General features: G+C 37.3%; 1 protein-coding gene across 1 annotated transcript in view; it reads right to left on the reverse strand.

Annotated features, from left to right (window-relative positions):
- TLK1 (tousled like kinase 1) overlaps window positions 1-27,854 on the reverse strand; it is a 149,242-nt gene that overhangs the window by 87,959 nt on the left and 33,429 nt on the right. Inside the window, exon 2 of the mRNA XM_065880125.1 lies at window positions 16,123-16,241. Within this exon, the coding sequence (XP_065736197.1) occupies window positions 16,123-16,241 (119 nt within the window). The remainder of the gene's footprint in view (window positions 1-16,122; window positions 16,242-27,854) is intronic.

The raw sequence follows: 27,854 nt of genomic DNA on the forward strand, positions 1-27,854 counted from the left end.
TATGGAATCTAAGGAAAAAAAAAAAATGGTCATGAAGAACCTAGGGGCAAGACGGGAATAAAGACACAGACCTACTAGAGAATGGACTTGAGGATATGGGGAGGGGGAAGGGTAAGCTGTGACAAAGTGAGACAGTGTCGTGGACATATATACACTACCAAACGTAAAATAGATAGCTAATGGGAAGCAGCCGCATAGCACAGGGAGATCAGCTCAGTGCTTTGTGACCACCTAGAGGGATGGGAAAGGGAGGGTGGGAGGGAGGGAGAGGCAAGAGGGAAGAGATATGGGAACATATGTATATGTATAACTGATTCACTTTGTTATAAAGCAGAAACTAACACATCATTGTAAAGCAATTATACTCCAATAAAGATGTTAAAAAAGAACAAAAAAACAATGGGAAAAAATGATATCTGCACCCCAATGTTCACTGCAGCATTATTTACAATAGCCAAGACATGGAAGCAACCTAAGTGTCCATCAATTGATGAATGGATAAAGAAAATGTGGTGTGTGTGTGTGTGTGTGTGTGTATATATATGAATACTATTCAGCCATTAAAAAAGGGAAACCTTGCCATTTTCAACGACATGGATGGTCCTAGAGGACATTATGCTAAGTGAAATAAGTCAAAGAAAGACAAATACCTTCTGATCTCACTTATTTGTGGAATCTTCAAAAACAACAAACAGAAAAAACCCCAAGCTCACGGATACAGAGAAGAGACTGGTGGCTGCCAGCAGAGGGGGGGTTGGGGGGGTGGGTAGAGGGGAGAAATGGATAAAAGGGGTCAACAGGTACAAACTTCCAGTTATAAAATAAGTAAGTCTTGAGGATGTAACAGCATGGCAACGATAGTTAATAATACTGTATTTGCATATTTGGAAATTGCTGAGAGAGCAAACTTTAAAACTCATCACAAGGAAAAAAACTGTAACCAAGTATGGATGTTAACTAGGCTGCGGTAATCACTTTGCAACATATACAAATATGGAATCATTATGCTATACACATATACTCTAATCTTACATGTAATCTAATCTTACATGTAACTCACCTATACCTCATTTAAAATTTTATGTTTTTAAAAAAGAAAAGAATCTTGAAAGCAGCCAGAGAAAGATAACATACTACATTCATGACAACAAAAAAGGATATGACTGATGGCTAGCTTGTCATAATAGATATTGGAGGTCAGATTTCATCTCTGGAAAAGGTGAGCCAGAAGAACTCTGGATTGAGACACATAAGGCACAGCTGAGGAAAGAGAAGACATTAAGTGCATGTCTACACACTAAATGAAGAGACTCAGCACCTTCCTGTGCTAAATTCTGGAAAGTCAGCAGCCAAACGTAAACTCTACAGGCTGGAGAGTACAGAATTTCTCTCTAGGAAAATAAACCATCTCAAGAGACAAGACTTACAGACACCAAGAATCAAAAATCTCTCAGAAAAATGACCCAGCCAAGTCATGCTACTGTAATAAGTCCTGCCTACTCAAACAATACTTCCAATAAGTGTTTCAGTGCCTAAAGCATAGAAATGCAAAGCCCAGTATCACCAAATGTCTGAAAAATATAAACAAATATTTTTTAAAAACCCATAAGAAAAAGACAATCCAGGGAGCAGGAAAAAAATTCACATAGAACTATTACTAATATCCTAGTGACAGCCAGCTACGAAAATGAAACATTTCAAGAACAACCCAAGGGGACTTTTCCTTCTGGTCCAGTGGCTAAGACTCCACACTTCCACTGCTGGTTGGGGAACAAAGATCCTGCATGCTGTGCAGTGCAGCCAAAAAATAAATAAATAAATAACATTTTTTGTAATTAAAGAAAAAGAAACACCCCCCTCCCCCAAAAAAACAACCACCTGGAAATTAAAAATATGATAGCTGAAACACACAGGAAAAAAAAAAAAGGATGAATTCAAAGATAAAGTTGAAGAAATCTTCCCAGAAAGAGACCAAAAAACCTCAAAAAAAGAAAACTAGAGAATCAGTCCAAGAGGTACTGCTCCAAATGAGAGTTCCAGAAAAAAAAGAGAAAATTAATCAGCTAAAATTATCAAAGAAATAATTCAAGACTTTTCAAGAAGTGAGAGAGTAGCATTGACATATATACACTACCAAATGTAAAAAAGATAGCTAGTGGGAAGCAGCTGCATTGCACAGGGAGATCAGCTCGGTGCTCTGAGACCACCTAGAGGGTTGGGATGGAGATGCAAGAGGGAGGGGATATGGGGATATATGTATACATATAGCTGATTCACTTTATTATACAGCAGAAACTAACACAACATCGTAAAGCAATTATACTCCAATAAAGATGTTAAAAAAAAAGGAACTGGAAAACAGTTTTTGGATTGGAAGGACACACTTTTGAACCAAGCACACTGGCTCAATGAAGATCCATACCAAGGCACATTATAACAAACAAATTGAAATGCCAAGGATTTGAAGCTTCTAAAGAAGACTAAACAGGAATACCTACAAAGGATCAGGAATGAGAATGGCACTGGAGTGCTCAGGAGTAACACTGGAAGCTAGAAAGCAATGGAACAATGCCTTCAAAATTCTGTTAAAATGATTTCCAGGGCTTCCCTGGTGGCACAGTGGTTGGGAATCCGCCTGCCAATGCAGGGGACACAGGTTCGTGCCCCAGTCCGGGAAGATCCCACATGCCGCGGAGCAGCGGGGCCCGTGAGCCACGGCTGCTGAGCTTGCGCGTCCAGAGCCTGTGCTCCGCAACGAGAGAGGCTACAACAGTAAGAGGCCCGTGTACTGCAAAAAAAAAAAAAAAAAGGATTTCCAACCTAGAATTCTACACCCAAACTAACAACCAAGTGGGAAGAGGAGAATATGCAAGGTCTCAAAAATCTGACTACCCATTTACCTTTTCTCAGGAAGTGACTAGAGAATCTGCTCCACCAAAACAAAAGAATAAACCAAGAAAGAGGAAAATATGGCATACAAGAAACAGGAGCTCAAACATGGGACAGACACAAAAGGAATTTCCATGATGATAAAGAAGAGGGATTCCAGGATGACAGGCACCCAGAAGAAACAGAGAGTAACTAGCCTAGGTAAGAATGGAAGAATGGAAGATTTCAGGGGTATGTCTACAGAAATATAAGAATAAAATAAATAAATTTATATTTGAAAATGAGAGGTTTACACACCTCTGCTGGAGATTATATGGATGCTTACACTGAACACTAACAAACTAAATAAATAAATCAACTCTAGGAAAAACAAAAAGTTGTAAAAAAGAAGAAACGTAATCATGGAATCTCACAGCTGTGAATAAAATTTAGTCATAACATAAACAATGAAATAATGACCTAACCCAAAACTAAAATATTTCTAAATCAGGATAGGGTCAGGGAAGTTTGAGTATTTCTACAGGGGTAGAGGGTTGGATCATTTAAGAGTTAACAACTCATCTTCTATAACAGGAAGTCAATAAATATCTAAAACTGAAAAAAAAGAAAAAAAGACAAAGAACTATAATAGTCTTACTTAGAAATACAGACATAAATAAAACAAAACATATATAGTATAATAAATAAAAAGCTACAGGTGAGAAGGACTGCCTCTATGAAGAATAAATGTAGGGTTAAAAGAATGGGGCATGCTTCTACTAATTTTCATTATAGGCTTGGTAGGACAAGTTGACTTTTAAAACTCTGACCATGGATTGTATGTCTTTTCCTTCTTGATCTGTAGGAATTCTTTACATATCCTTGGTATGAATCCTCTATGACTTGGCCTTTCACTCATACATTGGTATCATTTGAACACAGTTTCATTTATCAAATGGTTTCCTTTATGGATAGAGCCTTTTGTGACCTATTTATGAAATCTGTCATTGTTCTTATTAAAGCTTTATTATTTTTCACATTTAGATCTACAGTCACTTGGAATTGATTTTTCTATCATGGCAAGAAATGAAGGTCGAGTTGTTGTTTTTTCCCCATGTGGATATCCAATTGATCCAGCATCATCTATTATAAAAGACGACCCTTTCCACACCGCACTGCTGTGTCACCTTTGTCATATATCAAGTTACTATATATGAACGGCTCTGCTGCTGAAGTCTATTCTGTTCCACTGGTCTATTTTTCTTTCCTGTGTCAATATCACAGTGATATAATTCTACTCCTTGGTAGATAACTAAGAGAACTGAAAACATATGTCTACACAAAAACTTGTATCAGAGTGTTCACAGCAGCATTATTCATGTCAAAAATGGAAACAACCCAAATGTCCACCAATTGATGGATATACAAAATGTGACACACATCAATATAATGAAACATTCAGTTATAAAAAGAAATGAAGTATTAATACATACAACATTCATGAACCTTGAAAATATTATGCCAGGTGAAAAAAGCCAGACACAAAATGCTATGTACTATTATTCCATTTATATGAAATGTTCAGAAGAGAAAAATCCATAGAGACAGAAAGTAGACTAGTGGTTGCCAGTGGATGAAGTGTAGGGTAGGAAAGCAGGGGAATGAGGAGCTGCTGTGAATGTTTATAAGATTTCTTTTTGGGGTGATAAAAATATTCTGGACTTAGTGGTGATAGCTGCACAGCTTTGTGATATACCAGAAACCACTGAAAAGTACACCTTAAAAGGGTCAATTTTATGGTATGTGAATTATATCTCAATACAAAAAGTTTCAAGTTATTGAGGAAAAGGGAGCACAGTTGGGGGTGAGTGTGACAAAATATAGTACATAATCATTTATACATTCAGACATACAGTATGTGCACATGCAAGCACACACAGACTTTTGAAGCCTTCAAGGTGAGAATAGAGCTGTTTTTTTTGCAGACATTCATGAGACATTTTTTAAAATATAAAACACAGGCACATAGAAAAAATTTCATTACAGAAATATAAATATTTCCCTCCTGCATTAGTCCTACTATTCAGAGGCAACAATTTTTTTAAAATTTAACTTAATTAATTAATTAATTTCTTATTTTTGGCTGCGTTGGGTCTTCATTGCTGAGCACGGGCTTTCTCTAGTTGCAGCAAGTGGGGGCTATTCTTCCTTGCAGCGCGTGGGCTTCTTATTGTGGTGGCTTCTCTTTGTTGTGGAGCACAGGCTCTAGGCACATGGGCTTCAGTAGTTGTGGCACTCAAGCTCAGTAGTTGTGGTCAGGCTCTAGAGCACAGGCTCAGTAGCTGTGGCACACGGGCTTAGCTGCTCTGCAGCATGTGGGATCCTCCCAAACCAGGGCTCGAACCCATGTCCCTTGTGTTGGCAGGTGGATTCTTAACCACTGCGCCACCAGGGAAAGTCCAAGAGGCAACAACTTTTTAAAAAAATTGTTTTTAATTAAAATTTTCAATAGGTAATAAAAACAAACTACTTCAGTTCATTTCTTATCATCTTTCTAAGGCTGTATGTCTACACTAACAAATTAAATATACGTTCATTGATTCCTCCCTTCTTACTCAAAAGATAACGTTATGCAGACCGTCCCACATCGCTTTCTTTTCTCTTTATGTTGGAAAAATTCCAAATCAATACATAGCTTCTTCATTCCCCTTTTCCTTTGCTACTTCCTTTCTTTCAAACAGGTGCAGAGTATTCCACTGGATGTACTACATTTCAATAATTCTTTATTGACCCTTCCATAAAAGATGAAGAATTTAGCTCACTGGCATCACAACTTCCCCTTCTTCCTGATGTTTTTATTTTCAAATCTTCAGTTACTTTCACTTCAAATAATGAACAAACTTTTTTTTTCTTTAAACTGTGCATGACTCCTTAATATGTAAAATAAAATAAATCTTTACATTTCCTCCTTCTCCCAACATGTTAGCTACACTAACTTTACAGCAGTACAATTTATAACATTTACCTTTACCTCCTATCTGTATTCCTGCAACAGAGCCACAAACTCATGCCACAAGGATCTGTGGCAAGTAAAATTAACAGGTGAAGTAGGCTTGGGATAAGAAAAAAAAGTGGCATATGATAGAATAACAATTCTTTCTCTTCCAATTTTTGTTATCAGCTGTGAACACTGAATTAGCAAATGGTGAATCCTTGATGTTAAGGGAAATACAGGATTAGGTTCCTGCAAGCTTCTCGTCACAAGTTCATCAACCGATCAACACATAACATTGTTTTGTTTATATATATATATATATATATATCTTGGCTGTGCTGGGTCTCCATTGTGGGCTTCTCTCTAGTTGCGGCGTGCGGGCTGTCTAGTTGTGGCCCACAGGCTTAGTTGCCGCGCAGCATGTGGGATCTTAGTTCCCCTGACCAGGGATCAAACCCACGTCCCCTGCATTGGAAGGCAGATTCTCAGCCACTGGACCACCAAGAAAGTCCCCATAACATTGTTTTATATAAAAGTGTGTTTCTGTTTAAAGACCCCTTGTTTAATATGTACTGTCAATTCATTCACATTGAATTCATGGCCAACAACACTGTAACTCATGCCTGAATGAAGCTAATCTAACAAGCATATTTTCCCCCTAAGGCACATCGCAGTCTTCTTGTGCTTAGAACCCTAGATAACACTTGACTACTACCCTGAGGGGCTATTTTAAACAGTAGAACTACCAACAAAAAGCACAAAAATGTGAAAAACATGGCATTAAGTAAACTGAGAAAAGAATACTTGCTTACAGTATGAGAGCTGAAAATGTAGGCAGAGTGTCACTTTATTCAGCCTCAGGTGACTCAAATTTTTCACCACTCTGCATATGCACAGGCCCGAGAATGACCAGCAAAAGCAATGTAAGTATTGGTTTTGAAGTTACAAATAAGTTGAATAAAGAGTATTGATTGTGTGTATCTATCAAATCAAGCTCATAATCATATTGTGCAAATCCTGTATAGCCTTGCTCTTTTATATATGTTTGAACAGTCAAAATCCAGAAGAATTATATTAAAATCCCTCAATATAGCTGTATTTTAATAAATTTACCATGTATTTTTAGAACTGTTTGCTATATAAAAGTTTATAACTGTCATATCTTTTATGGATGCTTAGTCCTTAAAAAGTATCTACCTTTGTTTCATTCAGGCTTTTGGTTTTAAAGACTGTTTCATTTGATACTCATTCATGCATTCAAAAATAATTATTGAGGGCCTTAGTATTGTTGTAGATGCTAGGGATATAGCAGTGAGAAAAAAAAAACACTTAGGTCCAAGTGCTCATGAAGTTTACGTTATAGGAAGGGAAACAGACAATAAACAAACATATAAATATTTAGTAATATAAAAGGAACCAATAAGTACTTTAAAAAAACTAAGTAGAGAAAGGGGAGTGGTATAGGTATCATACCTATACATAGAGCAGTCAAAGAATGCCACTGTAAAGAGGTGACATTTGAGCAGAAGCTTGAATACAGTGAGAGAGAAGTGTGTTTGAGGCAAATGGCAAATAAACCAGTGTGGGTGCAGTAGTGGGACAGTTATTAGTTGAATAGGGTAGTCTAGAACTAGATCAGACGGTCTACTTAGAGCATTGAATTTTATTTTAAATGTGATGGGAAGTCTTTGGAAGGGTCTGAAGTTGGGGAGAAACTGATCTCAAATTTGTATTTAATTCTACTTTCTTTTACTTTATGATTATCGGAACTATTTTCTTTCCAGTTACTTCCAATCTTTGTCATTTTGGGGGGATGTTTCCTGTCAACAGCCTAAAGATGGATTCTCATTTATTATCATAATATATACTTGGCTTTATTTCTTCCATATTATATAATTGCAGGTAAAAATAGAATATTTTTGTTCGCTCTTTCTCTCTTCCTCACTTTTATTAGACTAAATTTCTTTTTGTTCCTCCTCCTATACCCTATCACAGTAAAAGTTCTATGTACAGTATCTCTGTTGCTTGTGCTTATTACGTTCCTACTTTTAGCAAACATATAACCCTATTCTCTATAGACAAATTAATGAATTATTCTGTAGTCCTAGATGATTTTCTTACCTTTCTTCGCTGTTCCTCGTCTCCCAGAGCATGATCACTATCAGAAATATGATCCTTCAAATGCTTTTATATCCACATTACAAACTCCCGGTGTCACTATTATTAAAATCTGCCCCTATTAATACTGCATTTCACAGGCACATTATCACCATCAATTTAAATAAAAACACTGTAAGAGTCATTGCTCACCACTACATTACATTCTGTAAGCTTTACCGTTATTTATTTATTTATTTATTTATGGCTGTGTTGGGTCATTGGTGCTGCGCACGGGCCTACACTTGTTTTTAAATTTAAATGAATATTTTTAAAATACAAGCTTACCCCCCAAAGAACAGTAAAACCAACATTAATTCAAGATCATCATCCAACATACAGTCCATACTCAAATCTCCCCTGTTGTCTCAAAAATGTCATTTAAAACTGTTTTTCTCCCAATCCAGGAGCAAATTAGAACCCACGGATTCACACATTGCATTTGGCTACTAAGTCTCTTTCGTCTCATCCAACCTAGAACAGTCCCTCTGCTTCCCTTTGTTCTTCATGGCACTGAATACTTTTAAAGAGTCCAGGCCAGCAGGATGTCCCAGGAGTATTTCCTCATGATTAAATTCAAATCAAACATTTCCAGCATGAAAACTACAGGTGATGAGTGTTCTTCCTATTGCATCACCCTCAGGATACATATAATGTCAGGCTCTCTGTGACACTGCCAATGCAAAGCTTGACCTTACCTATTATGGTGGTAACCAACAAATCTCTCCTTTTTAAAGGCATATTTTCTCTTTTATAATTAATAACTAATCTATAGAGTGAAACTTTGAGACCTTGTAAAACACTGTTCTCCAAAACATTTTACTAAATGGTTTTAGCATCCATTGATGATCCTTACCTTAATCAATAATTATACTAGGAAATACTGTGTTGATTTTCTGATTCTATATTCCTTCTACATTAGGTAACATTCTTCTAAGAGACTGCCACATAACAATAAGCATACCTAGCTTGGTTCCTAAGTACCATTCCCCACTAAAATGAAGCAGGGCTCTTTGAAAAGGTCTGTTCACATTCAGCACAGAGACCACAGTGAGAGATGGTAGAGATGTGTATGTATACATAAGCATAAAATTGGCAAAAATATTTATCTTTCTTAAATCTAGATAGAGTATACTAGTATTCTTTGTAAAATATTTCCAATTTTTCTAAAGGTACAGTATTTTTTTCAAAGTAAAATGTTGTTTAAAAAACAAACAAAAGGGCTTCCCTGGTGGCGCAGTGGTTGAGAGTCCGCCTGCCGATGCAGGGGACACGGGTTCATGCTCCGGTCTGGGAAGATCCCACATGCCGCGGAGCGGCTGGGCCCGTGAGCCATGGCCGCTGAGCCTGTGCGTCCGGAGCCTGTGCTCCGCAACGGGAGAGGCCACAACAGTGAGAGGCCCGCGTACCACAAAAAAACAAAACAAAACAAAACAAACAAAAACCGGGGATAGGAGGGGAGACCCTGCAGGAATGCATAAATATCAGTTTGAGAGAACAGAAATAAAAAAATGGGTATAGAGTGTCATCATAAAACCAAAACTAGAATATGTAACTTTAAAACATCAGGAAAAACTCCATTTGTCCAATGGAAAGCAACGAGTAGAAGGGAATAAAAGTCAAGTACGATTAGAAGATATCAGCCAATAGATGGCAGAACCAAGTCAGAAAATAAAAATAATTTTAAGTATAATGGACTAAACCCACCATTTAAGAGATAAAAATGCTCATATTCCATCAAAAAAGTTGACATATTGTCTACAAGAAAAACACTTTAAAACAATAAAAATTAAAGAATAGAAAAACATATACCTAACATGAACCAAAAGAAAGTTGAGGATAGTATTCTTAAAATTTGGAAAAAACAAGTATTTAAAAAAATTATATAGTCATGAAATGAAAAGAAGATATATGCATGTAAAAATATAGCCTCAAAATACATCAAGCAAAAACTGATAAACTACAAGCTGAAATGCATAAAGCTGAAATTTATACATCAATAATCACAGTTAAATACAATTAGGAGCTATTAGATATGAAATGTTTATAAAACAGGGCACATTTCAGGATTGATGCCATATGAACTATATTTTGAAAATGTAATGCAATAAATTTTAAGTCTGTAACAAAAGAATAGCTCAAAATAACTAATAATCTAAGAGGAAGGAATATACAAATGTTTATAGTAGCTTTATCTGTAATTCTTAAAATATTGAAAGTAACCTAAATGTTCCTTATCTAGAAGAAATGGATTAAAAAGAACTGTGGTATACTTTTACACACTACTATATAAAAAATAGATAATCAACAAGGACCTACTGTATAGCACAGGAAACTGTACTCAATATCTTATAACAACATATAATAGAAAAGAATCTAAAAAAGAATATATTATATATATATATGTATGTATAACTGAATCTGCTGTACATCTGAAATACAACATTGTAAGTCAACTATATTTCAGTAAAAAATTTTTTAAAAATTGTATATTTTATACAATAGGATACTATTAAATAATAAAAAGTAACTATTGGTAACATTACAACAACATGAATGAATCTCAAAGAAATGCATTAAGCTAACTTATAAAAAGTCAGACTCAAAAGGCTACATATTTACAATACTTACCCCATTTATATGACATGCTTGCAAAGGCAAAACTATAAAAACAGAAAACAGATCAGTGGTTGCCAGAGGCAACCTAAAGGGGTAGAGTGCAAAAGGACACTGGGGAGTATTTTGGGAACTATTTTATATCTTAATTGTGGTGGGAGTTACACAATTGTATACATTCACAAAACTTATAGCAGAACTATATGATAGAAAGGGGTGAATTTTACCTTAAGTAAATTATACATAACAATAAAAACCATGGGGGGGGCTCTCATAACCAAACACTTAAAATCTATACATTTTATCGTATGTTAATTCTGTCTTTATATAAATAAATAAATAATCTGATTCATTCAACTCAATAGCTGGAAGAACAGCCACGAAGCAAATCCAAAGTAACAAGTAAATTATGATGATAGAAATCAATGGAGGAAAAAAAGTGAAATAGATTAAAACCAATATCTGTTTCTTTGATTAGTCAGAGCTCTGGCAAGAATGAACAGAAAAGGAGAACTGAAAGAATAAACAGAAATGAAATAACAAAGGAGATTTTAAAGTGTTATAACCATACACTAATAAGTTTGAAAAGCTTAATTGAAATAGATTAATAAACTAAGTAATATTAAAGAAATTTAAATGGTAGTGAAAGACCTTCCTTGCAAAAAACCCCAGGCCAAGACAGTTTTACAGGTAAATGTCTACTCATCTTCCCATGAACATTTTGTACCACATACAGGATGTTGAAAAAACTGAAAATAGTGAAAGAAGCAGCAGTTCATTTTATGGGGCTAGCTAGTGTGACACTGTTTTATAAAACAGACAAGGTAGAGTGATGAAAATGTTCTGTACCTTAAAAGGAACATGGATTACTACGAGTGTACACATTTGTCAAAACTCACTAAATTATTACTCTTCAGGTCTGTGCATCTATTTCTCTTATAAGCATATATGTAAAAATCCTAACTAAAATAGTTAATCATGTATTAAATCCAGAAGTATTTTTTAGTATTTATTTATCTTTATTATTTTGGCTGCGTCGGGACATTGTTGCAGTGCATGGGCTTCTCTCTAGTTGTGGCGTGAGGGTTTTCTCTCTCTAGTTGTGGCGTGCATGCTCCAGAGCGCATGGGCTCTGTAGTTTGTGGCATGCAGGCTCTCTCATTGAGGCGCGTGAGCTCAGTAGTTGTGGTGCGCAGACATACTTGTCCCACAGCATGTGGGATCTTAGTTCCCTGACCAGAGATCAAACCTGCGTCCCCTACACTGGAAGGCAGATTCTCTACCACTGGACCACCAGGGAAGTACCCTAATAAAGTATTTTTTAAAATAGTGTTATCAGGGACTTCCCTGGTGGCACAGTGGTTAAGAATCTGCCTGCCAATGCAGGGGACGTGGGTTCAAGCCCTGGTCCAGGAAGATCCCACATGCCGCAGAGCAACTAAGTCCATGCACCACAACTACTGAGCCTGTGCTCTAGAGCCCACGAGCCACAACTACTGAGCCCACATGCCACAACTACTGAAACCTGCATGCCTGGAGCCCATGCTCCACAACAAGAGAAGCCACCACAGTGAAAAGCCCGCACGCTGCAATGAAGATTAGCCCCTGCTCGCCACAACTAGAGAAAAGCCCATGTGCAAAAAAAAAAAAAAAAAAAAGCCCATGTGCAGCAACGAAGACCCAACACAGCCAAAAATGAATAAATAAATAAAATAGTGTATCATAACCAAGTAGGGTTTATCACAGCAATGCAAACTTCAACTTTTTTTAAAATTTGTTATACTTATTATTTTTAAAACAAACAGAAACTTCTTAACTAACCAGTAACAGAAAAGTTCTTCTGTAATTTGGTCATGGTTATATACACAAAACCTGTAACAAACACAACACTTAATGTTGAAACTTTAGATGATTCCTTCTCAACAAGACATAGTACTGAAGCTCATGACCAATATAAAAAAAAAAATGGGGGGAAGATAACTATTTGTCTTAGAGAAACCTAGAGAATCAACAGAGTAGTACAACCAATAAGAGACAAAAAGCAAGACTGCTACATACAAGACCAGCCTATAAAAATTTTAAAAAACTCTAGGTCAGCAATAGCCAACTAGAAAATATAATAGAAAATACTTCAGCCACAAAAACTTTAAAGTATCCAGGAATAAGCCCCCCAGATTCATAAAAACTAGCCAAGAATTCTTAAGACCTCTACAGAGAGAACTGAACAAATGGAAAGACATTTCATGTACTTGGATGGGACAACCTAATCTTACAGATTTCAGTACTCCCAAAATTAATCTATAAATTCAATGCATTCAGAATAAAAATTCCATTTGAATCTTTTAAGGAAAAAGATACAAATAAGTTATTATAGAAGAATAATCCCCAAATGCTAACAAGTAAATAAAGAGATGTTCAAATTTTATATGAGGGAATAAAGATCCATAAATAATTAGGTCAACCTTACAAAAGAAGATTAAAGGAGAGACTTGCTCTACCATATAAAGAAGACATACCAAAATACAACTGTATTCTTTTTTATGTGATACTGGCACAAGAACACAGAGAGACCACCAGAACATTAGAGAAATCTCAGACACAGATTGGTATATACACATGGCAACTTAATATATGATACAGGTGCCAGTACAAGTCAGTGGGAAAATATGGATAATTTAAGAAGCATTGTGGAGAAAACTGGTTTACTACATGGAGAAAAATAAAACTCGATCTCTATCAATACTATGTAAAAGATAAGGCCTCGGACTAAAGAGTAAATATAAAAGTAAAACTGTACAATTAATAAAAGGAGCTGTAGAATATCTTTGTGCCTCAGGGGTTGGGAAGAAGTATTTAACTTTTAGAATACCATCAGAGTCCACTGGACCCAATTTTAGTTTTTTAGCTTCTTTTTCAAGTAATTCTGTTTATAATAATTAATATTTCAGGACTTTTATTCTTTGAGATAATCCATAGAATAAAACTAAGATTTATTTTTAATAGAATAAAACACATTCTAGCTTGCAATTAATTACCAGATGTCCACTGGCCTTTCATCAATCTACAATACATTATGGGATCTTACTGATCTTACTTTTCGTATATTTTGTTATTACACCATCCTAGGAACTCATCATTACTTATCACTGTTCATCAATTATTCCCAACTATGCTAATACAAAGAAAAACCACTAAAATAAAAAGAAAATGGAAGAATGATGGTATGATAGGCAAAATATTGGCCTCCCGGTGATGTCCATGCCCTAAACAGCAGAATCTGTGAATGTTATTTTACATGGCAAAAGGGACTTGCAGATGTGATTAAGGATAAGAAATTTGAGTTGGGGGAATTATACCAGGTTATCCAAATTGGGGTGGGCCCTATCTAATCACATAAGTACTTAAAATAGGCTATGATCCAAAACATGTGACTGCCAAAGAACCGTAAGAGAGATACAACATTGCTGCCTTTGAAGATGCAGGAAGGAAACCACCACCAAAGGAATGCAGGCAGCCTCTCAAAGCTGGAAAAGGCAAGGCAAAAAGATTCTTCCCTAGCGCCCCCAGAAAGGAATGCAGCCTTGCAGACACCTTGATTTTAGCCCAATGAGAGCGGTGTCAGACTTCTGATGCTACAGAACCATAAGATAATAAACCTGTACTGTTTTGAGCAACTTAGTGATAATTTATTATAGTAGAAATAGAAAAACAACACAGATTTAATGACCTAAAAGAACGATGCAATAGTCAAATAAATTATGATCTTTTAGTTGTCTTCTTGCCTTGCCCAAAGTACCACCATCATCTTTCAAAAATGTATAAATGACTAAGAAACCATCTTTGGAGTCTGATTTTAGCTTTCATTGACTCCAGCTGAGAATTAAGAAATTTTCATTTTCCACTTAAGATAATCAAGAGAAGAAAATGACAGAAAACGATTTATAAGTATTAGACAAATCAGAAAATAAATACAAAGAGATAACAGCACCTAAAACTGACGATGGTGACACTGACTATATAAATGAAATCTGAGTCTTCAAATGACAGTATCCTAGATGAATTTTCTCAAATTCAAGAATCAATGAATTGGACAATATATTTCTAAGGGGAAAAAAAAGGGAAACATGGTATTCTCATCAGTTAAGTCGTTCAACTGAAGGACTTCACCATACAATATTCTGCAACAAGAACTTGGACCATTTCATTATGCTCAAAGGACACATAACAATATCCTTCATCTTTTATGATGTTTGTGCACCAAGATTTACTTGATACAAAGTGATTTTTCAGTATGTTTAAATTCAAATTAAAATTTCTAATAAAGTTGTTTTTCATTATAGTTTTATTCTTATTGTTGTAAATTAGTAAAACAAAATATAAACATAGCAAAAAGGTCTATTTGACCCAGATGGTTAATGGTGACGACTGTTTTTCTTAGGTACAGACCATAAAGCAAAAAAATTGGTGACTCTGAATACAACAAAATTAAATACTTCTGTACAACGATGGATACCATGAACAAAGTTAACAGACACGACAAAATGGCAAAAGTTATTTGCACTGTATGTAATCAACATGGAATAAATATGTAGAATATACAAGGAACATGGGAAAATCAGTTTGAAAAAGAAAGTAATTCTGACAGAAAAATAGGCAAAGAACTGGAACAATTTATAAGACTCCCAAAAAGCTAACAAGCATTGAAGAAATGCTCAAAATAATTGGTGGTACAAGTAAGACAAAGATACATTATTTTGCACCAACTAGACTATCAAAAATGAGGAATCTGGATGATGCCAAGTGTTTCTGAGATATGGAGATATAGAAACAGTTGTATAAAACTAATCTCCTAAGAGTGCAGGTTAGTTTTATTAGTTTTATACAACTATTCTGAATAGCAATCTTGCGCTGTTTATTCAATTTAAATCTATACATACCCTACGCCTTATCAATTCTGCTCTTGGGAATATATTCTAAACAAATGCTCACAAAGTTCCATAAGGGAACAATTACAAGAAATTCACTGCAGTGTGAGGTAGTGGGGAGTTGGAGACAACCTGAAGGCCCAACACTGGAAGGCCCAACAGATACACTATTAATTTTATGCAGCAGTGAGCAGCAGTGGATTAGTGTACAGATAGGAACACACAATAGAAACATGGGTGATGAGGCAAGGAAGAAGCAAAAACAAAGGACAGGTGAGGTAAAAATTATGTAAATAGGAGAAAGGCAGTACAATCCACCAAGCTCCTTTTTACCCCTGAAACCTATAACCTATTATGCTATATTATAACATAATGCCCCAAAATATATTATGCTATACTAGAAATCAGGTATAAAAACACTGGATTTTTTTCTACACATTATAAAAATCATAGTAAGTATAATCTGCTGTTAAGTATGTATGTAGGGATCCTTTACAAAATATATTTTATATCATTTAATACAAGGAAAAAATGTCAAATAAAGATTACAATTTTACTCACTTTAGCTCCAACACTGCAACTGCCCGTGCTCCCAGTGCTCCCACTTGCAACTCCTGTAAATCTAGCTTCCAATAATTCTTGCCTTCTTGGATCCAGACTATGAAGCTCATCCATTGCACCTATTAAGATAAAAAAAAAAAAAAGTACATGCACATACATATATATGTATTTATATACACACATCACAAAATATGTGTATGTAATTAGTTCAGATGTAAATATAAACTTAGTGAATTCTAAAAACAAATGAAAGTAAGGACTTAAAGATTTTTATAATGTCCACACTTATTTATCAAAATAATCTATGGTGATGGTGGATTTCCAATACTTTTTTTTTTTTTTTTGCGGTACGCGGGCCTCTCACTGTTGTGGCCTCTCCCGTTGCGGAGCACAGGCTCCGGACGCGCAGGCCCAGCGGCCATGGCTCTCGGGCCCAGCCGCTCCGTGGCATGTGGGATCCTCCCGGACCGGGGCACGAACCCATGTCCCCTGCATCGGCAGGCGGACTCTCAACCACTGCACCACCAGGGAAGCCCCTCCAATACTTTTGACTGCAATCTACATTAAGACATATATTTTCACCCAAATCAGTACACACATACATACATATATTAAAAGTTCCACAAATACTTCTTACAGTATGCAGTACACTCCAATATTTTCTAGTCTATTCTAGTCCATTAAAAAGGAAAAACACTGATTGTGAGCTATTAAACTGATTTCATGAGCCATTAATGGACCCAGGTCCATAGCCTGAAAAATACCACTTCTCATAATGCAATCTCCCTATTCTAAGCTGATACAGAATTTTGGCACTAAGTGGTATTATTACTTATTTTGCTTATATATACTTTATCTAACTAATTTTAAACTGGGAAGATTCTTATTACTGTCACATCCCCAAAATTTTTTGTACAGTTGATAGTTTTCAGTTTCTATCAGACAGACAGAAAACACACACATATATCAAGCAGATAACTGAGGTAACATCTATTATTAAACAATAACCCTGAAGATTAAGGGGGAAAAATGAGTGCCCTCCCGTAACCGCTACTATGCAAACTAAAGCACCACAAATTCTAGTTAAAGTTCAATTAAACTCTTAAAAATTATTTTATCCATGTCTGCTAATTCTCTACTGATAAAACCTTAGAACTGACATAAATAATTGGTTCTCAAAGGGAGTAGGGAGGATATTATCAGAATTCAGAATCACATGGGGAGCATTTATAAATTACACTAGACCACTTCCATGTACCCTGACATTCCTCTCCTAAAGGTTAAGAGCTATTCCTATAGATCTTACCCTTTTAAGTTCCCTTCATTACCTTCCATCTTCATCTGGATAGAGGACTACATGGATAATGGCCATCCTTCCATGTTTATTAGCATTCCTGTACCTGCATATATCTTCCCTGGCCATTCCTCATTCTTCCATCTTAGACAAAAAGGTAGCTACCTTAAAAAAAACTAAAGCCTTCCGATCTTGCTTTTGATCCCATTCCTTCTTGATATTCAAGGAATCTTGCATTTGCATGTAACCCCCCCCCCCCCCCCCCCCCGTCTCTCTTGCATCTTGTCCCTCCCTGCCTCCTTCTGCCTTGTTTATATGTCTTTAAAAAGGAAAAAACAAAAACAAAAAAACTTTTGCTTGAATTTCATGCTGTTAATATTATCATGTAATCCTTTCCTTGAACTAGTGATTTATAGCCCTATCCTCCTTAGGTCCCTGAAATCTGGTTACTATTATAAGTATACTCCTGACAATGTACTTTCAAGTATCACCAGGACTTCCAATTTTTTTCTGATTCTGCTATTACATCAGAAACAGTCATTGTCAGATGATAGATAGATAGATAGATAAGAAGAGCATTTGCTCCAAGGCTCTGATTTTTTTTTCCATTTTCTTCCTAATGTTTGACAAGCAGAAGTGTCTAATTTTGGTGAAGTGAAAATTGTCTAATTTTTCTATTCACAGTTATTATTTATCTATTTTTTCCAAGAAAACTTTGCATGTCCCAAAGTAAAAAACATAGTGGATTTAACCAAGATGGCAGAGTAGAAGGACGTGCTCTGCGAGAACACCAGAATCACAACTGGCTGCTGGACAATCATCGACAGGAAGACACTGGAACTCACCAAACAAGATACCCCACATCCAAAGACAAAAGAGAAGCCACAGTGAGATGGTAGGAGGGGCGCAATCACAGTAAAATCAAATCCCATAACTGCTGGGTGGGTGACTCACAAACTGGAGAACACTTATACCACAGAAGTCCACCTCCTGGAGCAGAGGTTCTGAGCGCCATGTCAGGCTTCCCAACCTGGGGGTCTGGCAATGGGAGGAGGAATTCCTAGAGAATCAGACTTTGAAGGCTAGTGAGAATTGATTGCAGGACTTCAACAGGACTGGGGGAAACAGAGACTCCACTCTTGGGGGACACACACAAAGTAGTGTGCATATCAGGACCCAGGGGAAAGAGCAGTGATCCCTGGGGAGACTGAACCAGACCTACCTGCCAGTGTTGGAGGGTCTCCTGCAGAGGTGGGCGGATGGCTCTGTTTCACCGTGGGGACAAGGACACTGGCAGCAGAAGTTCTCGGAATTACTCGTTGGCGTGAGCCCTCCCACAGACTGTCATTAGCCCCACCAAAGAGCCCAGGTAGCCTCCAGTGTTGGGTTGCCTCAGGCCAAACAACCAACAGGGAGGGAACCCAGCCCCACCCATCAGCAGTCAAGCGGATTAAAGTTTTACTGAGCTCTGCCAACCAGAGGAACAGCCAGCTCTACCCACCACCAGTCCCTCCCATCAAGCCTCTTAGATAGCCTCATCCACCAGAGGGCAGACAGTAGAAGAACTACAATCCTGCAGCCTGTGGAACAAAAACCACATTCACAAAAAGATAGAAAAGATGAAAAGACAGAGTGCTATGTACCAGATGAAGGAACAAGATAAAACCCAAGAAAAACAACTAAATGAAGTGGAGACAGGCAACCCTCCAGAAAACGAATTCAGAATAACGATAGCGAAGATGATCCACAACCTTGGAAAAAGAATGGAGGCAAAGATCAAGGAGGTGCAAGAAATGTTTAACAAAGACCTAGAAGAATTAAAGAACAAGCAAACAGAGATAAACATTACAATAACTGAAATGAAAACTACACTAGAAGGAATCAATATCAGAATAACTGAGGCAGAAGAATGGATAAGTGACCTGGAAGACAGTATGGTGGAATTCACTGCTGCAGAATAGACTAAAGAAAAAAGAATGAAAAGAAATGAAGACAGCCTAAGAGACCTCTGGGGCAACATTCAACTCAACAACATTCGCGTTATAGAGGTCCCAGAGGAGAAGAGAGAGAGAAAAGACCAGAGAAAATAGTTGAAGAGATTATACTCGAAAACTTCCCTAACATGGGAAAGGAAATAGCCACCCAAGTCCAGAAAACGCAGCGAGTCCCATACGGGATAAACCCAAGGAGAAACACGCCAAGACACATAGTAATCAAATTGGCAAAAATGAAAGACAAAGAAAAATTATTGAAAGCAGCAAGGGAAAAGTAACAAATAACACACAAGGGAACTCCCATAAGGTTAACAGCTGATTTCTCAGCAGAAACTACAAGCCAGAAGGGAGTGGCATAATATACTTAAAGTGATGAAAGGGAAGAACCTACAACCAAGATTACTCTACCCTGCAAGGATCTCATTCAGATTCGATGGAGAAATAAGAAGCTTTACAGACAAGCAAAACCTAAGAGAATTCAGCACCACCAAACCAGCTCTACAACAAATGCTAAAGGAACTTCTCTAAGTGGGAAACACAAGAGAAGAAAAGGACCTACAAAAAAGAACCCAAGGGCTTCCATGGTGGCACAGTGGTTGAGAGTCTGCCTGCCGATGCAGGAGACACGGGTTCGTGCCCTGGTCCGAAAAGATCCCACGTGCCCTGGTCCAGGAAGATCCCACATGCCGCGGAGTGGCTGGGCCCGTGAGCCATGGCCGCTAAGCCTGTGCATCCAGAGCCTGTGCTCCACAATGGGAGAGGCCACAACAGTGAGAGGCCCGCATATCGTAAAAAAAGAAACCAAAAAAAACACGAACCCAAAACAATAAAGAAAATGGTCATAGGAACATACAGATCGATAATTACCTTAAATATGAATGGATTAAATGCTCCAACCAAAAGACACAGGCTTGCTGAATGGATACAAAAACAAGACCCATATATATGCTGTCTACAAGAGACCCACTTCAAACCTAGGGACACATACAGACTGAAAGTGAGGGGATGGAAAAAGATATTCCATGCAAATGGAAAACAAAAGAAAGCTGGAGTAGCAATACTTGTATCAGATAAAATAGACGTTAAATTAAAGAATGTTACAAGAGACAAGGAAGGACACTACATAATGATCGAGGGATCAATCCAAGAAAAAGATATAACAATTATAAATGTATATGCACCCAACATAGGAGGACCTCAATATATAAAGCAACTGCTAACAGCTATAAAAGAGTAAATCGACAGTAACACAATAATAGTGGGGGACTTTAACACCTCACTTACACCAATGGACAGATCATCCAAAATGAAAATAAATAAGGAAACACAAACTTTAAATGACACAAGAGACCAAATAGATTTAATTGATATTTATAGGACATTCCATCCAAAAACAGATTACACTTTCCTCTCAATTGCGCATGGAACATTCTCAAGGATAGATCACATCTAGGGTCACAAATCAAGCCTCAGTAAATTTAAGAAAACTGAAATCGTATCAAGCATCTTTTCTGACCACAACGCTATGAGATTAGAAATGAATTACAGGGGAAAAAACGTAAAAAAAACAAACACATGGAGGCTAAACAATACGTTACTAAATAACCAAGAGGTCACTGAAGAAATCAAAGAGGCAATCAAAAAATACCTAGAGACAAATGACAATGAAAACACGACGATGCAAAACCTATGGGATGCAGCAAAAGCAGTTCTAAGAGGGAAGTTTATAGCTGTACAAGCCTACCTCAAGAAACAAGAAAAATCTCAAGCAAACAATCTAACCTTACACCTAAAGGAACTAGAGAAAGAAGAATAAACAAAACCCAATGTTAGCAGAAGAAAAGAAATCATAAAGATCAGAGCAGAAATAAATAAAATAGAAACAAAGAAAACAGGAAAGATCAATAAAGCTAAAAGCTGGTTCTCTGAGAAGATAAACAAAATTGATAAACCATTAGCCAGACTCATCAAGGAAAAGAGGGAGAGGACTCAAATCAATAGAATTAGAAATGAAAAAGGAGAAGTTACAACAGACACTGCAGAAATATAAAGCATCCTAAGAGACTACTACAAGCAACTCTATGCCAATAAAATGGACAACCTGGAAGAAATGGACAAATTCTTAGAACAGTATAACCTTCCAAGACTGAACCAGGAAGAAACACAAAATATGAACAGACCAATCAAAAGTAATGAAATTGAAACTGTGATTAAAAATCTTCCAACAGGGCTTCCCTGGTGGTGCAGTGGTTGACAGTCTGCCTCCCGATGCAGGGGACACGGGTTCGTGCCCCAGTCCGGGAAGATCCCACATGCTGTGGAGCGGCTAGGCCTGTGAGCCATGGCAGCTGAGCCTGCACGTCCGGAGCCTGTGCTCCATAACAGGAGAGGCCACAACAATGAGAGGCCCATGTACCGCAAAAAAAAAACAAAAAGAAATCTTCCAACAAACAGAAGTCCAGGACCCAGACAGCTTCACAGGTGAATTCTATCAAACATTTAGAGATGAGCTAACACCCATCCTTCTCAAACTCTTCCCAAAAGTTGCAGAGGAAGGAACACTCCCAAACTCATGCTATGAGGCCACCATCACCCTGATACCAAAGCCAGACAAACATACTACAAAAAAGAAAACTACAGACCAATATCCCTGATGAATATAGATGCAAAAATTCTCAACAAAATACTAGCAAAAAGAATCCAACAACACATTAAAAGGATCATACACCATGATCAAGTGGGATTTATCCCAGGGATGCCAGGATTCTTCAATATATGCAAATCAATCAATGTGATACACCATATTAACAAACTGAAGAAGAAAAACCATATGATCATCTCAACAGACGCAGAAAAAGCTTTTGACAAAATTCAACACCCATTTATGATAAAAACTCTCCAGGAAGTGGGTACAGAGAGAACCTACCTCAACATACTAAAGGGCATATATGACAAACCCACAGCAAACATCATTCTCAATGGTGAAAAATTAAAAGCATGTCCTCTGAGATCAGGAACGAGATAAGGATGTCCACTCTCACCACTATTACTCAACATAGTTTTAGAAGTCCTAGTCACGGCAATCAGAGAAGAAAAATAAATAAAAGGAATGCAAATTGGAAAAGAAGAAGTAAAACTGTCACTGTTTGCAGATGACATGATACTATACATAGACAATCCTAAAAATGCCACCAGAAAACTACTAGAGGTAATCAATGAATTTGGTAAAGTTGCAGGACACAAAATTAATGCACAAAAATCTCTTGCATTCCTATACACTAATAATGAGAGATCTGAAAGAGAAATTAAGGAAACAGTGCCATTTACCATTGCAACAAAAAGAATAAAATACCTAGGAATAAACCTACCTAGGGAGACAAAAGACCTGTATGCAGAAAACTATAAGACACTGATGAAAGAAATTAAAGATGATACCAACAGGGCTTCCCTGGTGGTGCAGTGGTTGAGAGTCTGCCTGCTGATGCAGGGGACGCGGGTTCGTGCCCCGGTCTAAGAAGATCCCACATGCCGCGGAGCGGCTGTGCCCGTGAGCCATGGCCGCTGAGCCTGCGCGTCCGGAGCCTGCGCTCCGCAACAGGAGAGGGCACAACAATGAGAGGCCCTTGTACCGCAAAAAAAAAAAAAGATGATACCAACAGATGGAGAGATATACCATGTTCTTGGATTGGAAGAATATTGTGAAAATGACTATACTACCCAAAGCAATCTACAGATTCAATGCAATCCCTATCAAATTACCAATGGTATTTTTTACGGAACTAGAACAAATCATCTTAAAATTTGTATGCAGACACAAAAGACCCCGAATAGCCAAAGCAGTCTTGAGGGAGAAAAATGGAGCTGGAGGAATCAGACTCCCTGACTTCAGACTGTACTACAAAGCTACAGTAATCAAGACAATATGGTACTGGCACAAAAACAGAAACATAGATCAATGGAACAAGATAGAAAGCCCAGAGATATACCCACGCACCTGTGGTCAACTAATCTATGACAAAGGAGGCAAAGATATACAATGGAGAAAAGACAGTCTCTTCAATAAGTGGTGCTGGGAAAACTGGACAGCTACATGTAAAAGAATGAAATTAGTACACTCCCTAACACCATACACAAAAACAAACTCAAAATGGATTAGAGAGCTAAATGTTAGCCCGGACACTATAAAACTCTTAGAGGAAAACATAGGAAGAACACTCTTTGACATAAATCACAGCAAGATCTTTTTTGATCCACCTCCTCGAGTAATGGAAATAAAAACAAAAATAAACAAATGGGACCTAATGAAACTTAAAAGCTTTTGCACAGCAAAGGAAACCATAAACAAGACAAAAAGACAACCCTCAGAATGGGAGAAAATATTTGCAAATAAATCAACGGACAAAGGATTAATCTCCAAAATATATAAACAGCTCATGCAGCTCAATATTAAAGAAACAAACAACCCAATCCAAAACTGGGCAGAAGACCTAAATAAACGTTTCTCCAAAGAAGACATACAGATAGCCAAAAAGCACATGAAAAGCTGTTCAACATCACTAATTATCAGAGAAATGCAAATCAAAACTAACATGAGGTATCATCTCACACCAGTTAGAATGAGCATCATCAGAAAATCTACAAATGCTGGAGAGGGTGTGGAGAAAAGGGAGCCCTCTTGCACTGTTGGTGGGAATGTAAATTGTCACAGCCACTATGGAGAACAGTATGGAGGTTCCTTAAAAAATGAATAATGGGGCTTCCCTGGTGGTGCAGTGGTTCAGAGTCCACCTGCCAATGCAGGGGACACCGGTTCCTGCCCCAGTCAGGGAAGACCCCACATGCCACAGAGCAGCTTGGCCCGTGAGCCATGGCCGCTGGGCCTGTGTGTCTGGAGCCTGTGCTCTGCAGCGGGAGAGGCCACAGCAGTGAGAGGCCCGCATACAGGAAAAAAAAAAAAACAAAAAATAGAATTACCATATGATCCAGCAATCCCACTACTGGGCATATACCCAGAGAAAACCATAATCCAAAAAGACACATGCACCCCAGTGTTCACTGTAGCACTATTCCCAATAGCCAGGTCAGGGAAGCAACCTAAATGCCCATCGACAGACAAATGGATAAAGAAGATGTGGTACATATACACAATGGAATATTACTCAGCCATAAAAAGGAATGAAATTGGGTCATTTGTTGAGACGTGGATGGATCTAGAGACTGTCATACAGAGTGAAGTAAGTCAGAAAAAGAGAAACAAATATCGTATATTAATGCATGTATGTGGAGCCTAGAAAAGTAGTACAGATGAACTGGTTTGCAGGGTAGAAGTTGAGACACAGATGTAGAGAACAAACGTATGGACACCAAGGGGGGAAAACCGCAGTGGGATGGGGATGGTGGTGTGATGAATTGGGCGATTGGGATTGACATGTATATACTGATGTGTATAAAATTGATGACTAATAAGAACCTGCAGTATAAAACAAACACAAAAACAATACTAAACTTTCTTTGGGTTATTTGTATGGAAATATGTTAATATAATGTTTCAGACATTACATGAAATTTCTAAAACTCTTATATGTTCTGGTATAATGTTATAAATCATAATTCTAGTTATTACTTTAAAATGTATATCTCAGAAATAACTAAAAAAAAAACCCATAGTAATCTTTGTAAGTTTTATGTTTTTCTGCTTAGGTCCATGATTTATCCTAAATTAATATTTGCATATGGTATGAGGGCAAGGATTTTTTGCCATGTGGTTTTCCTGTTTTATTAACCACCATTCATTGAAAAACAAAGACAGCAAAATTCTGCATCCACCAATAAATAGCCTTGGTGGCTTTGTCAAAAGTCAAAACATATATATATGGTCTAATATAAAGACAGACATATAAACCAATGGGATAAAATAGAGAGCCCAGAAATAAGAGCACCAAGACCATTCTATGTGGAAAAAAGCTTTTTCAACAAATGGTATTTGAAAAACTGGATATCCACATGCAAAAATGTTAAGTTGAACCCTTACCTTAACACCAAATACAAAAATTAACTCAAAATGGATCAAATACTTAAACATAAAGACCTAAAGCTGATATCCTTAATATCATTAATCATTAGGGAAATGCACATTAAAACTACAATGAGATACCACTTCACACCCATTAGGGTGGCTATTATCAAAAAACAGACAATAACAAGTGTTAGCAAGGATGTCGAGAAGTTTGAACCCTTGTGTGTTGGTGGTGGGAATGTAAACTGCTGCAGTCACTGTGGAAAACAGTATGGCAGTTCCTCAGAAAATTAAACATAGAATTACTACATTATCCAGAAAGTTCCATCTCTGAGTGTATGTGTGTATGTGGGTGTGCTTCACCCACAAAGGAAGTGAAAGCAAAGACTCAAATAGATATTTCTACATCCATGTTGATAGCATTATTCCCAATAGCCAAAAGGAAAGCACACCCTAAGTGTCCACCAATGAATGAATGGATGAATAAATTAAATGTAGTATATACATAAAATGGAATACCATTCAGCATTAAAAATGAATGAAATTTTGACTAGAACGTAGATGAACTTTGAAGACATTATGCTAAGTGAAATATGCAAGACACAGAAGGACAAATACTGTATGAACCCTTGTGTGTTGGTGGTGGAAATGGAAACTGGTGCTGTCACTGTGGAAAATAGCATGGCTATTATACTAGAGTCCTAGAGTAGTCAAATTCAGAGAGACAGAAAGTAGAATCATGGATGCCAAGGGCTGAGGGACATGGTGGAATAGGGAGTTAGTGTTTAATGGGTACAGAGATTTGCTTGGGAAGATAAAGTTCTGGAGATATGGTGGTGATGGCAGTAGGACAGTCAGAATGTACTTAATGCCACTGAACCATACATCTAAAAATGGTTAAAATGGTAAATTTTATTTATGTATATTTTACCACAATTCTTAAAAAATAATTTTTAAAAAAGAAAATGATAAATTTAATCAAAAATTTGAATTTGCTAGTTCAAAAAACATGGTTATAAAAATGAAAAGGCAAGCAAGAGACTGAGAGAAAATGTTTACAAAACATGTATATGCTATATATACTATGTCCCCTCTTTGGCTTGGAAACTGGTTGCTGGCCCAATAGAATTTAGCAGGAAAGATGAGGACATTAGTCCCTACTTTGACTTGCACCAGCTAACAATGTGGTATTTTGTTTCCCACTGTTTTTGTTTCTTAGATGTATAGCTTTTTCTCCTCCATGAGGTCCTAGAGGAAGTTGTACATTCAAGGGAAAACAAAACAATTAGCTTCTAACTGAAAACCCTTACTAGGGTTCCCAACTCCACTGTGGTCCTTAACACCTTCTAAGAAGTTTTTGTGATATTTTAAAGAGTCAGTATATCCAAAAGACCCTGGTATAACTCCTGGCACATAACAGATGCTTAACAAATATTAGCATACCTGTCTAAAAATCTACCTAACCTTGAATACTAGAGCCTTGCTTCTCAAAATGCAGTCCACTGACAGCAGCATCTGTTATCACCTCAGATGCTTATAAGAAAAGCAAAATCTTGGGTTCCACTCCAGACCTACCAAATCAGAATCCACATTTTAACAAGAGCCTCAGAAAATTATGTACATTCAAGTTTGAGAAGCACTGCTATAGAACAGAGGACAACACAAACTTTGGAAAGAGCCTAATCATAAATATTTTAGTCTCTGTAGGCCACTGGGCATAATCATGTAGATGTTTATATAACAAGAGAGAAAAGCTTCCCACAAACTTTTTGTTGACAAAATTTAATGATGTAATGGGACTTCCCTGGTGGCGCAGTGGTTAAGAACCCGCCTGCCAATACAGGGGACACAGGTTCGATCCCTATTCTGGGAAGATCCCACATACCGCGGAGCAACTAAGCCCATGCGCCACAGCTACTGAGCCTGTGCTCTAGGGCCCATGAGCCACAACTACTGAGCCCGTGTGCCTAGAGCCCATGCTCCACAAGAGAAGCCACCACAATGAGAAGCCTGCGCATCGCAACAAAGAGTAGCTCCCACTCGCCGCAACTAGAGAAAGCCCGTGCACAGCAACTAAGACCCAATGCAGCCAAAAATAAAATTAATTAAAAAAAAAAAAAAGAAATGGCAGTGACCTGCCCAAAAGCCATTCTATGTTAAAAAAAAAATTATAAAAGACACTATAAAGACCATACCATCCTTAAAGAATACCCCATCTCAAAATACAACCACCTGTCTACTGCACTGCTCCCCCAAATCTATTGTAAACCCAAAACTTCACATAAAACATATAACAAGAGATGTCACTACTCAAATTAGAGATCAATCACATCCTATTTTAAGAAGAACAATTTTAGGAAAACAACATAAATAAAACCACAATTTGACCCATTAGTGCAGTCTGTCATGGCCCCTTCTAATAACTTTT

This window comes from Phocoena phocoena, chromosome 7 (genome assembly GCF_963924675.1).
Source record: "Phocoena phocoena chromosome 7, mPhoPho1.1, whole genome shotgun sequence".
Taxonomy (NCBI): domain Eukaryota; kingdom Metazoa; phylum Chordata; class Mammalia; order Artiodactyla; family Phocoenidae; genus Phocoena; species Phocoena phocoena.